Genomic DNA, 18,662 nt, shown 5'->3' with positions numbered 1-18,662 from the left:
CCTCTGACTCAGACTCCTTGTTAATGCTAGGTCATCATTTATTATGTATTCGTGAGAAATTACTTTTACTTTTATATCTATTTTGTTTTAGGTCTTTGATTTTTTTTTTTACCCTCATTCGCCAGCATATCCTTAAGGCAACTAGGAGACCCCGGACTGTCCCACCATGGAGCTAATCCTGAGTAATACTCCAGATCCGTTGATGTTTTAATTCTGGCCCATATTTGGGCTGCTCCCCATAGAACTTTCAGCCTAACTTTTTGGAAAAAAAATTTGGCTCCATATTTAAAGAGAAAACCTTCCTAGGGAAGCCCCGCCTGATCAAGCATTGCTTTAAACATTTTCCCTCTATTTGAAGAATCTGGGGATTTTAACAGCATTCTTGAGTGTGTTAATTGAAATGCCCTCGTGTAGTACTGAACATCCGGGAGTGCAAGACCACCCTTTTCCCTTCTCTGTCTTAGTTTTTTCCAGGAGATCCTGGTTGTTTTGTAGGTCCACACAAATGAATAAATTGCCTGCTGAAATCGGTCGATCAATTGTTTGTCGAAATGTAGTGGAATGGTATTGAAGAGAAAAGTTACTCTTGGTAAAATTACCATTTTTATCAGGTTTACTCTGCCTAAGATGGTCAAGGGAGGATGGGCCCAAGATCTCATTTTGTTTTGATTCTCTTTAAGGATATTTGAAAGATTCACCATGGCTATCTCCTCAATGCTAGGGACGATTTTTACTCCTAAGTACCTCATCTCATCTTTAATGTGATATCAGCTCTTTGGCAGGTTCCAGGTCATGATTTTGGTCTTTCCTGCATTAACTTCGTAGCCGGAAACTCTACCAAACTCCTCTGCTAACCTAATGACTTGAGGAAATAATGTCTCTAGATCCGACGACAGGATTAAAATGTCGTCCGCGTACAGGGCTATCTTCCGCTCTCATGTGCCACTCTTGAGTGGTACTATGGTTGGCTCCTCCCTAAGACTCTGAGCAAATGGCTCTATGTACAAATCAAAGAGGAGGGGAGAAAGAAGGCAGCCCTGTCTCGTTCCTCTCTTAATGCTGAAGGGCTACCAACCATGCCGACGGGTCACTATATAAGAGTTTAATAGTTCGGCAGAACTTTGGGCCAAAATTCAATTTCTCCAGTATGGCAGCTAGATAATTCCAATTTACCCCTGTCAAATGCTTTTGTTGCATCAAGCGTCATGGCAGCCAGCGGAAGGGTAAAATTCGAGGAAAAATCAATCGCACCTATCAGATCGTGCGTGAGATCAAAAAGATTTCTGCCTTTTAGAAACCCCTTCTGGTTAGTATGCAGCAAATCTCCTGCAACTGCTCCTAACCTATCGGCCAGAATCCTAGTAAAGACCTTATAATCAGAGTTGAGGAGCGAAATGGCTATATACGACCCACAGTTGGTAGAGGATTTATCTGGTGTTTTAGGTCTATGTTGCTTTACATGTGGTAGTCTGTTTTTACATGCAGTTGGGCTTGTTTTGCGCCATACTGAATGTTTAAGTGTGTATTTGGGATTGTATTTCTTTTCTTTGTCTCTTGTGTGCATCAGTCTATTTTCTCTGTGCATTTGGGGTTGTCTTCCACTAGCATGTATTTTTTAGCAGCAGTTGTTTCTGAGGTTCCTCGGTTATGGATTATAGTGGAGCAGCATTATTGTAGGGTCTGGCTCATATACTACATTTATATGCATATATGTGTCTTCTATATTTAATGTGTTTAACTTCATTAACCTGTATGCTCTATTATAATAATATAGCAGCCATCAGTTATTCCAGTTGTTAAGAGTTCACATATACTTATATAATGATGATTCCCCCTCATCTCCCTTATTTATCTCTTAGTCTCTCTTCCCTCATTTCCCTCATTTAATCCTAAATGCCTTATCCTATGTCTAGTTTTAATTCACTTTGTAATTGTGCCTCTATGTTGTTTACCCATCTGTAAAGCGCTCTGATACTCTTGGGTCCAGTAGCGCTATATAAAACCTTTTAAATAAATAAATAAATAAAACATTTATTGCATATTTACATTCGAACAATGATTTGTTTGTTTGCCAATGGTTAAACAATACTGTTTCTTGCATCTATTTTGATTCCAGTTAACTTAGCTTGACATTATGTCTTAGTTGAACATGTTTGTTTAAATGCTGCCAGTATGCTATTTTCTCTCCTCTGCAGGTGTGTTATTGTGTTCCTCGTTAGCGAGAGAAAGGCTTATTGCTATGTATTAGGCTGATGGTGCGGTTGGAGAAAAGGGAGTAGTAAGCAGGCGTGGAGGGCGACCCTGAAAGGAGTCTTTTGTACTCGGCATAGCAGAAGGATGCAACACTCCGGGACAAGCAGATATATACCCAACTTAGAGAAGATGGGAATGTAGGGGTTATGCTGACTCCCCTTAAATGCAGTTATGGGATTGGCTCCCGATAGTGTGAATGAGGTACAAATGTCCTGGAGCCTTCAATGTTTTTTTTATTGATGTTTCGCAGCTAGTTAGAGCAGGTTTTATCCTGACTTTGAGAGAGAGCAGATTTCTCTTCCCAATATGTGCAAGTGAGTGGAAATCTTAATACTGAAAACTCTTTCATTTCTTCAAATTTCTACTGAACATCAAAGCTATGTTGACACCTTCTATGCGTTCTCTTTAGAAATTTCCCCTGCACTCTTAACCTTGAAATAGGTAGGGAAAGTTTCCTTATGGAAGATCTGATTTAGATAATCTGTTTCCTATTTATAGTGGCCTTTACTATTTTGTATTTCATTATACTGAGACGTTGAATGTTTTGGCTGCATTGATATACTTCTTAAACATTTTTGTATTTTGCTTATTTACAGGTTGGATCAATATCTTTTTTTTAAAACCCTTATAGTGGGCATAATGGTTTCTTTGTCATCATTGTTAAGCTGCAGTAGTTTTACAGGATTGAAAACAAATTTTCAAGTCGAAAATCAAAAAAGGTCCATACAACTTGTATAGGATATTATTTGACAATAAGACTTAGATTGATCTGTAGAAATCCTTTTTCCATCATTGGCTGGTTCAGTTAATTAATTCATTTAAACTTTTTTAATCTTCTACGTTTCAGATCCTTCCCCAAATTAGCACAAAGTATAGTGGTACTCATGTTTTCTATGTTTCTGGAGTGGTGAAACACTGATTTTCATTCAACTATAAAATCTTTCTCCTGTGCTTTGGGGGGTTTCCAAGATGCCTAGCGTAGCTAATTTGTGATTGTTCCCACTGTCCGATTCAGTCAAAAATATACTGTGTTTGAATGCAATTAATGTGTTGATAAACATTTTTTTTCAAATTAGAAGAAAGGAGAAAAAAAACGTAAATAAGGTAAAAATTTCAAATAAGAAAGCAACAGAAAACTAAGCTAATAAAACGAAACGTAAAGGAGACTAAAACAAAATGGAAACTAGTGCAGGAAAGTGTAAAAAAACTAGAATCAAATCAAAGATAAATAAATTACAGAAAGCAGGAGAAAGAAAGATGTAAATAAGGTATAAAATCCAACAAAAAATAGATAAAGAGACAATAAAAATGATGTGATTAAATAAAGACATATGGCAAACTAAAAAAGAAAGATTATATTGAAACACAATAGTAAGAAAAAGTGAAAATACAGAATTAAATGACGGAAAATGAAAACAGGAAATGGAAGAAAAACAAAAAATAGACTAAAGAAAAAATAAAAAAATGGAAGAAAGAAAATTAACAAGAAAGAAAATCAAACAAAAAAATCTATTGAAATGGACAAAATTTAAGTAAAAAACAGTTTACAAAGTAAAATATGATACCACCTCTACCCGTTGAGTAGTTCCCAAGGATGAATGGTCTCTCACGTTTACACATTGCTAAATAGCTTGGACAAACCAGTAATTCTACTAGAACAAGGGCTGCAAAAGCTACGCTGTTAGTATCTAAATTAGAAGATGATGAGCTATCAAAATTGGCACACCCAAAGGGCAAAAAGTACAAAAATGTGATAAAATAAGTGTAATGGTTGCCCATTACATTTATATATGGCACTCTGTAAAAGAAGATAATCGTACCTGTTTAATATGCTCTTCACATCCTGGGGAGAGAAACACAAACATATTGATATGGATCAATTGTGTTTACATTGGCAGTACAAATATTTCAAACAGGGTATTCAGTATTTACAAATAACTATATACAAATTAATATATTAATAATAAATACACACATTTTATTACGGCCCTCTGTAGATGAAGGCACAGATTTACTTTATTAGCCTAGGAATACATTCAATCTCATGGGACTCCAACCATACTAAAGAGGAGCAGCACAGAATGAACAAATATGTTAATGATCTTGACCTTTCCTTTCGTAAAGTTTTGGGAAAATTCTTGAAGGCTACGCAAATTTTGGTTGGGGACTTTTATGCACACTTGTACCCAAGATATTCAGGTGAAGTGCCGCAGGAGGTTTTTGAGTATTATAATGTACCTGCTGCTTTCTTTACTGGGAGTGCAATTAAGAACAAGGTAAGGGTGTTACATCATTGGTTGGTAAATAATAGTCTTCTATGTCTGAATGGTTGTTTTGAGAAGGATAACCCGGCTGCATAAACTTTCCACCTTGGCTACCATGGTTGCACTACTGACTATATCTTTGTTCCTGCCTGGCAGTTTGGATTCAACGCTTGGTCAGGACTTCTGCCCCAGGGCTCACCAGTGGAGCCGCCATCTTGGAACAAGGTGAGAACAAAGGAAGCCGGAAGCAGGACGCGCTCCCGGATGGTGTCTGGCACTTGAATGAAGGGAGGCTTCAAGTGGTTAGTGTTGTAAAGATCAACTTCTCTACCTGGGTGGTGGTACTGTTCTGGGCTCCTCACAACTGACCGAACTTGTGCAAATGGAGGGGGCGCTAGGTGGCGCCGGACCAAGATGGCCGCACTGTTGTGAGGCTCTCGCCCAGTCGAGCCCCACTGCCATCCTTCATGCCATCCTGAACAGCCCTAGCTTCTCCTGCTCACCGGCATCTTAACCCCCTCATCGCGGGGACTGCTCCGGTGTCTGCGGCTGCCGCGCCGAGTTCCCGGAGCCGGCTCTACACGGCCTGGAAGGTGACAGCGGCCCCTCGCACACATCCGGCCCCTCGCCTGCTCGGGGGACTTCAGTTGCGACAGCCCGAGGCTTCGCGGCCTGGACGGAGGGTCCCCTCCCCCCTTCCTGCGCGGAGCGGGATCCGGCTGCCTGCTGCGGGCCGCCTCAGAGCTGAAAGTGCGTGTGCTCAATTCCCGGATGGTGTGCCAGATCTCTACCGGACCCCCGTGCCTCCCGTCGCATTGCTGACTGCATGTGGAGCCACTAGCGAGGTACGGACGGAACACAGCTGCCTATCCCCGCCTGCCCTGCTGAGAGGGACGCACTTTATTGGCGATTGCTGCGCCGCTTACCTGAAGAGACGCCCGCTCGGCTGCCAAGCCTGTCCCCAGTGATTCCCCTCTGCACTACGTGGGGATCTCCCGCTCAGCCTGCTCTCTGGTGTGCTGGTACCGACTCTGCGGGGCAACACTCCTCACCCGCCATCTTCCCGCCTACACATCCGAGCGCAGCCATCTTGGGCGGGCTTGCTCCTAGCGCTGATCCTTCGCCCCTGACGCACAGTGGTGCTTAGAGGTACTGGCTTCCAGTCTTCAACGCTCGCCCTAGTAGTCCACTGGTGGCAATCTTCTTCACTCCCTGACCGCCTGCTGTCCATCCACGTCGCCAACAGTGCTGGTTCTAGTGGGCTCAGCTCAGACACGTTTGCGTCCCTCTCCCTGTTTCTTCTCCTCGGAGGGCTGGCGTCCATTTCTGCTGCTGCGCCCCGGACGCCACTTCGAACCATGGGGCGCAACGATACTAGGCAATCGAAAATCCCATTTGAATCAAAAAAGACTCCCAAAGTGACGTCGGAGGAGGGGAGAAGCCCATCTGCATCGGCCCCCCCAGAGGAGGACTGGAAAACTCTACTGCTGGGTATGAGGCAAAGCCTCTCGTCCATAGACTCCAAGATTGATACCATCAATGCCCGTATGGACAGCGTAGTAACGAAACTCGAACTCCATGATACACGGCTTCAAGAGGCTGAGGAAAGGATATCGGGCTTGGAGGATAATGCCACTTCCTCGCATCGCCAACTCACGCACATGGACAAACTGCTCAAACTGATAGCGGACAAGAACGAGGACTTGGAAGCGAGATTGCGCCGTAACAACGTCCGAATTTTGGGCCTTGCGGAATCTACCAACACGGGGAAGATGGAGGTATTTGTTGAAAACCTTGTCACAGACTTGTTTGGTAAGGAATCCTTCTCCCCGCATCTCATAGTAGAGCGTGCCCATCGCTCCCTGGCTGCCCCCCCTCCACCGGGCCTCCCTCCCCGGCCCGTAATAGCGCGCTTCCTCAACTATAGAGACCGCGATGCAGTCCTGCGCCGGGCGAGGGAATTGAAAACTGTGTCTTATGAAAACACAACGCTCTCCTTCTTCCCGGATTTCACTCCAACTGTCCAGGAAGCCAGGCGCAAATTTGCGGGGGTGAAAAAGAAACTGCAGTCCCAGGATATTTCTTACGCCATGCTGTACCCGGCGAAACTAAAAGTCTTTCATCAGGGTAAACACCACTTTTTTCAGAACCCACAGCAGGCCGAGGACTACCTCAAACACTGCAAGAAGGCCCAACAGAGAGAGGTATTCACCTGCAGACGATCTAGATCGCCCTCCCCGCTGTCACAGCAGGACTGACAGTACATGCTGGCCCACAAGTCGCTTTTTTCACTTTGATAGGATCCCGATGAACTGGACATCGATGTACTGTGGTGAGATCTATGCTTTATTATACCTATGGCTGGACTGAATGAACTCTGAGTGCTCACTAGACCACCTCCGTCCCGTTGAGCTAACTAGGGAGACCTGGTTGTAAGCGGGTGAGAGTAGGGAGGTGGTTGGCAGGTCTGAAGCCCCTAGCTCGGACCCCCAAATGGGTATTCCCCTATGTTCCTCTCACCTATTGCGGGCTGAGGTCTCCGAAGCCGTCTTTTCGGCCTTTGTTGTAGGTTGGGTAAAGTTATGGGTGGGTGGGTGGGACAGTAATGCACGGCGAGTTGGGGTGGCCGTTGTGGGCGGGATGTTGCTCTTGATTTACACTGTTAATGATGCTCAGTTTTCGAGGGTGTGGAGGGGTGGGGGGACGGGCGGGGTGGCGGGGTGGGAATGTTTATTCACTGTCCTGTGCACTGTTGTTAGCCGACTTCGTGTCATGCTTAGCTGTACACGGTTATACCTGGTAGAATGGGTGACGTGAGACAACCGAACTCTTTGCAGCAATTTAGCCTCATGACATGGAATGTTCGGGGGCTCAATGACCCACGCAAGAAGAGGCAAATTTTGGGTTACCTAGATCGGCACGGGGTGTCCATCGCCATGCTTCAGGAAACGCATCTACGGCCAGACGGATCCCCTATGTTTGCTTCTAGGTGGGCCTCCAGTAGGGTTTTTTCCTCTTACTCTAATTATGCCAGAGGGGTTACAATCCTGGTTAGACGGGGGATTCGCTTCATACCTGCTGGCACCGAATCGGACTCGGGTGGGCGTTACTGCATGGTGTGGGGGATGCTTTATTCACATACAATCCTTCTTGCATGTTACTACGGCCCTAACACAGACGATACCTCATCGCTCCTTACCTTGTGGGGCAGGATTCAAACCCTTGGTATTAACCATGTCATATTGGGAGGGGACTTCAACACTTCCCTGATGCCCAACCTGGATAGGTCCCACCCCCAGGCTCTCCACTACACGCATTCCCAACGCACACTGTCCGGACTGGTCCGGGACCATCACTATATAGATTCCTGGAGGCACCTCCACCCCACTCTCACTCAGGGTACTCACCACTCGGCGATCCACTCTACATGGGCCCGTCTAGATTATGTGTTTCTCTCGGCTGGCCTTCTGCCTTGGTTAACGGATGCGCTACACATGGCCAAGACTTTCTCTGACCACTCGCCTGTACTCCTTACCATGCGCATACCGGTCACTGTCTCCCCCTATCTGGGTTGGCGCCTTAATCCTGCCCATCTTACAGACTCTGCGTTCAAGATTGAATTAGAACAGGACATTCTTGACTTCTTTGAGCGCAACACGGACTCTGTCGCGTCTTTCACCACCGTGTGGGAGGCCTTCAAGGTCACGATCAGGGGCTGGTGCATTGCGAAGGGTGGGGGCGTCCTGAAATCTCTAAGAGAGGACTTGCGTAAATTGGAAGCTGAACTCCAGTTACTCGAACGGGACATGGCCAGAGACCCACGGGATCCCCTGGCCAAGGCTCATCTCAGGGGCAAACTTAATGAATACGCTGAAGCGGCCGAAAAGGAATGCAAATTTCTGGGTAAACCGTACACCGCCCGACTCTATGGAGAAGGAGACAGGCCCGGAAGAGCATTGGCCTTGGCGGTCAAACCTATTAAGTACCAGAACTATGTCTCGTCCCTTCTGGACGAACAGCAGACTCCTCAATGCGAGCTAACGGAGCAGATGCGCATTCTGACGCAACATTACTCGGCACTGTACACTTCACACCGGCAGTCCACCCTCGACTTGCAGTCATACCTTGACGACACGGCTATCGCTTGGCTTGGCACCTCCCAGCAGAAGTTCCTGCATCACGAGCTTGAGCTAGACGAAATCAAGGACGCCATCATGTCTATGAAATCTGGCAAAGCGCCGGGTTCGGACGGGCTTCCAATAGACTTCTTTAAGGCGTACATTCACGTCCTTGCCCCTATTTTGCAGCGAGTCTACTACTCCGCCCTGGAAGAGGGCGAGTTGCCACTCACGATGCGGGAGGCACTCATAGCTTCCTTGTTGAAACCTGGGAAGCCACCAGAGCACTGCGATTCCTACAGACCTCTGTCGCTGCTCAATACTGACGTGAAAATCCTGGCTAAAGTGCTTGCGACACGCTTGAATTTACTGATGGAACGCCTGGTCCTACCAGACCAGGCTGGATTCGTCCCCAACAGGGCGACATCCCATAATTTACGGACACTGCAAGCGGTACTGCAGGATATTAACCCTAGGTGTGAGGCGGCAGCGGTCTTTTTAGACGCAACGAAAGCTTTTGATTCCCTTGAGTGGGACTACCTGTTGGCCCTTCTGGAACGGATGGGGATTCCTTTCTCCTTCCTGGGATGGGTTAGACTGCTGTATTCCAAACCCCAGGCCTCGGTGTTGTTGAATGGCTCTCGCTCAGCCCCATTTGAGATCCACAGGGGCACCAGACAGGGCTGCCCGCTCTCTCCGGTCCTTTTCGCGATAGCCATTGAGCCACTGGCGGCCAAACTCCGGCAGCACCATAATCACCGATCCCTGATCTATCCGGCCAGGCAGTTGCTCATTGCCCTGTATGCGGACGATATGACCCTCTACATCGACAGGCCGAGGGAGAACCTTAACCCTTTACTTCGAGAGATAACCAAGTTTGGAGCCATATCGGGGATACAGATCAATTGGTCTAAATCGGCCCTCTTCCCTCTGACTGACAAAACCGTCCCCTTCCCGCTGGATTACCCCCTGATGTGGGAGGCCGACGAAATAAAATACCTAGGCATCGTCGTGACCAGGGACCGGGATGCCCTTATCAGAGCCAATTATGGCACTGCAATCGACAAGATAACTGACACCATTACTAGGTGGATTCACCTCCCCCTTTCGATGGCGGGACGCATCTCCCTTATAAAGATGGTCATTCTCCCCAAACTTCTTTACCTCTTCACCAACATCCCATATTCTCCGGGTGCCAACTTCTTTCGAATGCTGAATTCACAGCTGACCCGCCTAATTTGGGGTGGAAAGCAGGCCCGGCTTGGTCTCAAGACACTGATGTTACCATTCCACCAGGGCGGGTTTGATGTCCCGAATTTCCAACTCTACTACGACTGCGCCCAGGGGCACTTCGCCACCTACTGGCTACACCCCCCTCCCTTCATGGCTCACCTCGCGGTGGAAGATGGCTATATGCGGCCGGTTAAACCGTCAGGGTACCTCTACACTCCCGCCCGCCCCTGTGAACGCGACCCTACCACGGTTGAATGTACCGTGCGAGCCTGGAACCGCATTGCGGCCCGGCTGGAGGTCGACTTTCTATATTCGCCGCGCATGCTCTTAGCACACGATCCCAGATTGAGCGTGGCGTGCGAAGAAATTGGCCGTCAGCTTTTGAGGAAATACGCGATGCACACCTGGGGAGACCTATATCTCGGGGGCCAATTTCGCACCTCGTCCCAGTTCTTTGGAGACACAGCACCCTCGGTTATGGACTCCTTCCTGTACACCCGCTTACGCCAAAATGTCCGGACGGCCACACCCGATTTTCCTGCGGAACCGGACTCGGTAGCCCCGTTACATGCTCTCCTGCAGCCCGAACCCCCGAAACATGTGGTATCTATGCTCTACACCAGCTCCCGGGCCCCCCCATCCCCCCCGACGCTCAGAGCGCGAGCAGACTGGGACAGGGACCTCGGAGACCCACTGACGGATGAGTTGTGGGAAGAAAGCTGTTCGCACACATCTGCGGTCACAGGCAACGCGCGACTCAGACTAGCGCACTATAAATTTCTGCACCGACTCTACCATACCCCTGCTAAACTCTTTCGCTTCGGGTTGCGCGATAACGATAGATGCCTGCGCTGTGGCTCCGAGGGGGCGGATTTTTTCCACCTGTCCTGGGTATGTCCGGCCGTGTCTTCGTACTGGACGGATATATTTCAGGCACTGGGGGACATGACGGGAGTGGACACCACGCCTTGCCCTAGGATCGCACTACTTGGTCTCCTACCCTCTTCAGTTAAGAAACACCGTAAATTCCTGGCATTGGGTTTTCTGCTTGCTAAAAGACATGTAGCATGTCGTTGGGGTAGGGGCCGTGCACCCAAATTTAAGATATGGCTCTCCACGATGACAACATGGCAGGAACACCTGCACGCATATGCTGATCTGCTCCCCCCGAAGTCGCGCCCTAAAGAGCTTTGGGCCCCTCTGACCTCGTATCTCCTTTCACTCCCGGAGGCGGTCGAACCCCGAGTGGCCGATGAGGACCCTGTTGACTAGATGTACCCCCATCCCAACACCACCCTTCCCCTCCCCCCGCTACCTTGGCCCCTCTACTCTCCTCCTCCCTTCTTTGTCCTACTGGGCGCTGCCCCCCCCAAGCACGTAGCTGCGCATCTCACACAGGGTGGAATCACATTGAGAATCTGAACACACACGGGTAGGTCACTACTTCAGCAGTAACACCCAGCCCCTCCCTGCCCCCCCCCATTCCCCACAACGCTGCCTTGCGGTAGTTAACCCCTCTTACAGATGCTGCCATACCGAAATGCCCACGCCGTGGTGTTAGTCACCGAGGTCATGACCTATACATCCTGTACAGGACAGGGCTTGCTCCCCCTCCCCCCCCCCCCCCCCCCACCTTCCTCCGCCTTACTGACGGATCTGCACCTAGATCCACGTACTTCTTCCGCACTGTTTAGAGCATCAATGTTGGGACTGTTATCTTTGTTGATAGTTCGAATGCATTATCAAAAAAAACGAAACCTCATACCGTATTGCTGTTTTTTGTACATGGCCAGTTTGTCACATTACTGCCCCACTGCGACATGATTGGACTACTCCTCCCAAAATGGCCGGCATGGAGGGTAGATGGGGATTTGCTGTGGATATATTCTGCCTTGCTTCATCGTTACTGTTTTCATGACCCCATTCGCCTCTATGTCAAAGTGCATTTGTAACGCTGCCGGCCTGCGCAGGACAGGTTGTAGGCCATTGGCTGTGTACAATCTATTGCTCATCAATAAAGGTTTTTAAAAAAAAAAAAAACTTGTGCAAATGGAAACATTAAAAGGATAGAAAGAAATGCATCAGACTAAACTAGATAAGGATGCGCAGTGTAGGACAGAACAAGCAGGGGAGAAACATGAAGCACAGGTTGGGAAGCGACAGTTTGGAGGAGACGTCCGACTCTTCAGGACATCATGGAGGCAATGCAAGGGGATACGCACAACCCTGGAAAATAAGACAGACACGGTCACTACGGAGGTAACATTGATCCGGGCAGACCTGCGCAACATGGGGGACAGTGTGAGAGCCATGGAAGGTTCAGTTTCCACCCTTCAATTCTACACAAAGGAGTTGGAGCGTACAGTGAAGAAACTACAGGTGACAACTACGGACCTTGAAAATAAGCTGGAAGATTATGAAGGGCGTGTCGGTAGAAATAATGTCCACATTTTGGGGGTACCAGAACGAGCAGAGGGGCAGGCCATGGATCTCTTTTTGAAGATTTGGTACAGAACCACCTCCAGCCTGCTTACTCTCTCAATATTTTTCTGTCGAACAGGCCCATAGGGTAACGGGGGGGACCTCCGAAACCTGGTGCGCCTCCAGGTGCCATCCTAGCCAGGATATTAAATTATAGGTACGGATACATAATTCTTCAGAGGGCACGAGCAGCGCCCCTGCTGAAATTTGAAAACTCCATAATTACATTTTTTTCAGACTTTACAGCCAAGGTCCAGAAAATGCGAAGGTCCTTTTTAGAGGTAATGCTGGCTCTGTGCAAGAAAAACAAAATATGAAATGCTTTTTCCAGCCAAACTAAGGGGGATGGCCGAGGGGTGGTCCGGTCCCAGGAAGAGACTTGGGAATGGCTGGGGGGGTGGCGAACCTCTAGAGCCCCAGAATCGACCTCACAACGGTCAACGCAGATACAGGACTCTAGACTAGATGCTCGAGGATCCAAAGAAGGCCTTAAGTAGCATTCGGGATTTGGAGGCGCTGTTTAACAGAGGAAAGGGCATGAAAGTTTGACCATGATGGGGAGGTTTGGGGGGCTGGTGGGGAGATAGGAGTGGGTATTCCAAGATGTGAGGCGCAACTGTGGAACATTCTATGTGCAGCTGGGGTGTGAAACTTGTTAATCCTGGCCTTTTCAACCCCTAGTGTACTACTACAAGGTGTCCTGGGTCCGGCAGAATCTTTTCTCAACTGTCTGGTGTGCGAGACCCAATATATTTGCTTATCGGCTTACAGTATACTGGTTTGGGGGGGATTTAGGATTGCTGGTGGGACACGTGAGGCCGCGTTCCCCTCATTCAGGTTTGTGGGACATGGGTACACAGGTACTCTGCAAAGTTCAGTGGTGGGCAGTTTGGAGTCCACATTGCAGGGAGGCAGGGTGGGGGGGAGGGTTGGGAAAGTTCCATTGGGGGTTGTTGTGGTTGGGTTTATTGTTTTATTTATTTTGTAATACTGTCAGGAAAGAGTGCATGGAAAATGTATGCCCTACTCTTAATACGACCAACTTTACGACCAGCTGGGTAGCCGCTAGATATGTTATTGTATGGATATAGAATGAATCACGCTGGGGGTTCAGGGCAACATCATTCTGAGAATTCCACGATGCGGTCTATATCACACACATGACCAGAACTACAGGAAAGAGTCCCCAAGCCAGAGAATGTAAATGGATTGGGGGATAAAGTAAAGAGGGGAATTGTGCTACAATATGTATGTGGTTCTCCTGCAGGAAACGCACATACAGGGTACTGAGTATAATGCCTGAATAGGTGGGGATAAAAACTGGTGGCCCATGCAGGATATACAAGGGGATCCTCCTCTGCAATTCTTTCCCTGGAGGTGAAAAATGTCACACATGATGCATTGGGCAGATTTGTTACCCTAACGGGCACCTGTGAAGGCAGACTATTCAACATCACTTCCCTATATGTGTACCACTGCGACTGCATTCCTCAGCCCTGGCGGATTTGGGTTCACACTTGCTTCTCCTTCCATAGGGAGAGGCCTTAATTGGGGGAGGATTGTAATGCGGCCCTGAAAGGGGACTTAAATAGACAACGGCCGAAGCAGGGGCAGACGGCCGGCAGTGCATTGGGAGAGTTTTTAAAAACAGTGGGGCTGGTCGACATCTGGCGAGCATATAACCAGTTATCTCACCAATACACCTTTCACTCTGGAGTACATGGGAGTCTGTCTAGAATTGACTATATCTTTGGCAGGGCCAGTCAACTCACTATGTTCAGTGACGTGGAACATCTACCTAGAGGCATTTCTGACCAGTCAGGGTCACTTATGGGGGTAGCCCCTCAATTAAAAGGTACAAGATGGCACTTAACCCCTGGTATTTGCGGATACCAGACTTACGGGACAGACTTATTGAGGCGATGGACCTTTACTGAGAACAAAGGTTCTGTGGATTCATCCTCCAGGTTATTGGAGGCGTACAAGGCAGTGAATAGGGGGCATGGAGTGGCGGCGATAGTGGGATACAAGAAAGAAAAGCATAAATTGCACCAAGAAATAGAGGAATAGATATCTCACCTGGAACGCGAGTTGGAGACCCAGCCAACTCCTGATACCAAGCATAAATTGCTCTTAAAACAAAAAGACTATAGCGATATCGCTGAAGAGGCGGCCAGGGCCCACTACCGGGCAACACAATGTCGAGTCTATAAGGCTGGAGATAAGGCCAGCAAACTATTGGTATGGTTAGATAAATGGGAGCAGGCTTACAGATGGGTTTTTGAACTAGTAACGAAGAGGGGGATGGACAGACTTAAAGATAGACAGAGTATAGCAGAGGCTTTTGCTACGCACCTGCAATCGATATGCGAGTCCTTTCAGAAGTCCAATTGCGAGGAAGCACATAAGCTGCTGGCTACTCTTAATCTTCCGGTCTTAGATGACTTGGAAGTAAAAGAATTAGATCATCTCAATAACAAAGTGATTAAAGCAATTTGTGCCTTACGGTCCGGGAAAGCAATGGGCCCAAGTGCTCTCCCAATTGAACTATTTAAAACAAATGCATCCACGATTGTCCCTTACCGAATATACATGTATGACGAAAGTGTGTCTTGGGGAATTGTCACGGATACACAAAGGTTGGCAAGTGTGGTGTTGATCCATAAATACAGAAAACCACCAGAGAACTGTGAATCGTACCTGCCGATCTCGTTATTAAACCCGGAAATCAAAATTTTAGTTAAACTCCTGGCTGGGAGGCTATCGCCCCTAATCCATAAATTGATTCATCCGAATCAGTCCGGTTTCATGCCGGGCAGAAATACTACATTGAATTTGTGGCGTCTCAAAGGAGTGTTAGGCAGGGCAAGGAATTTAAGGGAAGAAGCAGTCCTTATGTCGCAGGATGCCAAAATGGCGTTTGACATGATTGAGTGGCCATACTTGTTTGCGACGCTTGAATGTTACGGATTTGGGCCAAAGTTTTTGGCATGGGTGCAACTCCTTTACTCAGACCCTCTGGCCAGGGTCAGAAGTAAACCGGGCCCGCTCGGCGACTTTGTTATGCTATGTTAATTGATTTTTGTATAGTGCTAATCACCGGCAGGTCTCTAAGCGCTTTTGAGAGAGTTGCCAAAGCTCATAAAAGGATGCATGGCAGCACAGGGAGGTAAGTTAAACAGTATCCAAGGCCTCCCTGAACAGGATCGCTTTGAACTGTTTCCTGAAGGAGAAGAGTGCTGGTTTCTTGCGCAGGTAATCGGGTAGTTGGTTCTATAGTTGTGAGAGCAAGACGGAGAAGACTCTGTCCCCTTAACCCCTTCGACGCTCATGACGAGCTGGGCTCGTCATGAGGTAGCCTCCTCGCACGCTCATGACGAGCCCAGCTCGTCATGTAAAGTGCGGTTTTAAAAAACTCAGCACAGGAGCAGAATTCCGCTAGCGCGCATGCGGTTAAGATGCGGTATTGCATCCTGGAGTGGCCAAGCGGCAACCCTCAGAAGACCACAATGTGCGGCCCGGATCATAGTTCTTCAGGCGTTCTTTAATGTAGGCTGGGGCTTTGCCGTAAACTGTTTTATGCGGTACAAAAGGGGGTGGTGATGGACGGAGCATCTGAACCAATCAAACACTCACACCCAGTCAAAAGATCTGGGTGTGATCCATCACCGTTCTTTAGCCCACTCTGCCACCCCAGTTCAGACATGGCTATATGCAAATCAGTCTGACTCTGTGCCTCATGGGAACTGTCCAGCCCTAACTGCCAAGACATGCCTTCCCTGGACCAGAAACAAGCTTCCGAGGACCGGATTCTGGCAATACAGCCGTCTTCAGCCATGTCTGAACTGGGGTGGCAGAGTGGGCTAAAGAACGGTGATGGATTAACCCAGATCTTTTGACTGGGTGTGAGTGTTTGATTGGTTCGGATGCTCCGTCCATCACCACCCCCTTTTGTACCGTAAACTGTTTTATGGGCAATGCAGGTACCCTTAAATTTTGGTCTTTGCTTGATAGGAAGCCAGTGCAGTTTGCACAGCAGAGGTGAGGGGTGGGACCGTCATGGCAGCCTAAAGATCAGCCTGGCTGCGTCGTTTATGGTGCCTCTGTCTGTCTGATACTTTCACCTTACAGAAGTGTACGAGACAGGGCTGCCAGCTTTCCACCTTGATTTTCACGTTGGTTCTGGAACCTCTGGCGGTTTGGATTAGAGGTTTCCCCTGATAAGGGGGCTAAATTGGGCGCCGGATAGGGAGGACAGAATCTCCCTCTACGCAGACGATATTTTACTTTATTTGGCCAAACGCCATAACTTGATTCATAGAATTTTATATATCTTCTCACTTTTTCAAAAATATTCTGGATACACCATTAATTGGGACAAATCATATATATATATATATATATATATATATATATATATATATATATATATATATATATATATATATATATATATATATTACCTACTGGCAGTCGCCAGTAGGTAGTTATAGTTAGGATTGGCTACCATAGGAAATCCGCAACATTCTATTGGGAATAACTCTGGCGCCGGTTGAGGAATTTGCGTGTAATTTTCCAAACTTTTGGCCAGCTCCGCTCCGCTCCTTCCCTGGAAGTTTCGGGGGGATTCGTGGAGTGGGGGCTGAGAAAAAAGGGGGGTCCCAAAACGTGTTTTCCCCATGTTAATTTCCATAGGACGGTCTGACAAGTCTACAGCCCAAACCGCTGAACGGAATTACGCCAAACTTGGCAAAATTGTAGGGACTGGTACGCAGATGTGCCTTTGCTATATTTGGTGAAAATTGCTCCAGTGTTTTTTTTTAAAATTAACTTCAAAAACACATATATATCAATAGGCGCTCACCGAGCGCTCACAGGTGCACGTACCGGGAGCGCACCCGGCGCGCTACGGGAGTACACGAGCGGAAAGCTGATTGGCTGTCGGGTGTCTGTCAACATTCTAAACAGTCCGGAGAGTCCGCCATCTTGTGTCTCGGTAGAATCGAGACACAAGAGGTGCAAAAGAAAGGGGGAAATAATTAAAAGGGGGAAGAGTAGACACCCCCTGACCCCCTAGGTTTTCTGAGGGGGGTCTAGAAGGACCCTGAAGGGGTAAGCGCTGGGTGCGTTCCCAGGTGCGCACTCCGGTACGCGCACCCTGAGCGCAACACAGGGAAAAACTGTGTAAAAAATTATGGTAAAAAAATAATTTAGAGTGCTTAGAGGTAGGGTAGCTCTGAAAAGAGCTGTTGTGTTATGTGGGTGTTTTTTGTACCTACAAGTAGGTACCAATGCAGAGTCTTATATTCAAGAGGAAAACTCTATTCCCCTCATCTGTAAAATGCACACCATCTCTCCTATAGATGTCTTGCATGTTGTAACGCAAGTTGTTGTGGTAAATGGAACCCATACCATAGTCTCTGAGGAAAGCAGAAACAGATTTATTCACATGTTTCCTTGCTTTCTCAATCTGTGGACAAAATTGGTTGGACCAGTTCCATTTTTGCCTTTGGCATATATTAGAAAATAACAAGGCAGTTTTTGGAAAAAGTGACATCAATTGCCCAAAGATGTCCTTTAAAAGCATTTCCAGACCTACCCCAGTCAAAGTGCCCAGGTCATTGCCACAACAGTGCACAATTATGAGGTCAGGGTGTGGTAGATGCCTAAAGGATTTTACCAATGGTATCAATTGGTGACTTCTCAATCCTCTCTGTCCAATCCATACAATGTCCACATTTGGTAAATCAAGGTTGTAATTACCTCTGTTAGCTGCGTATTTTTGACTCCAGTGGACAAAGCTATGACCCACAAACCAGACTTTTGTCATCTTGAAGGTAGATGTGCTTGTATTCAGATGAGTTGTGGAAATGAAATGGCAGTTTGAAAGTAGGAGTTATGTAAAAAAGTGGTTGTGATTCAGTGCACTCGAAAAACAAATAATTATGGGTGCTTTCTTAACATCCTCCACTGAAAACTAGGGTGCATGCTTTTGTTTTTTGAAAGAAGTCATTTCAATGGTTGAGGAAAAGTCATTTCAAGAAACATTGCACATGATTAGCTGGTACATTGAGTGGTCAACACCCTTGCTGCATTTTTTTGCAACATAGTATGATGAACTTCTGAACTGTGTGCTGGGTTAGTAGGGAGTTACCATGGTAACAGGGGCATGAGCACTGGGGGGATGGGTGAATGTTATGTGACTTTCAAAGTGTTCAAAAGTACTACCAATTAAAATGTGCAGTTTCTTTCTCCACTTCATTAACTCCTTCTCTTTCTTCCTCTGTCCTCTTTTTTCTACACTCCCCTTCCC

The 18,662-nt window shown here is 47.3% G+C and overlaps 1 protein-coding gene across 2 annotated transcripts in view; it reads right to left on the bottom strand.

Annotated features, from left to right (window-relative positions):
* Nucleotides 1-18,662, bottom strand: part of LOC144756167 (E3 ubiquitin-protein ligase TRIM39-like) — a 408,111-nt gene that overhangs the window by 126,718 nt on the left and 262,731 nt on the right. For both annotated transcript variants that reach the window (XM_078645748.1, XM_078645747.1), the window contains exon 4: nucleotides 4,074-4,096. In XM_078645748.1, coding sequence (XP_078501874.1) covers nucleotides 4,074-4,096 — 23 coding nt within the window. The remainder of the gene's footprint in view (nucleotides 1-4,073; nucleotides 4,097-18,662) is intronic.

Source organism: Lissotriton helveticus, chromosome 5_1, assembly GCF_964261635.1.
Source record: "Lissotriton helveticus chromosome 5_1, aLisHel1.1, whole genome shotgun sequence".
NCBI lineage: Eukaryota > Metazoa > Chordata > Amphibia > Caudata > Salamandridae > Lissotriton > Lissotriton helveticus.
Note: the sequence above shows the minus strand (reverse complement) of the source record. Positions and strands in the feature narration are given on the sequence as shown.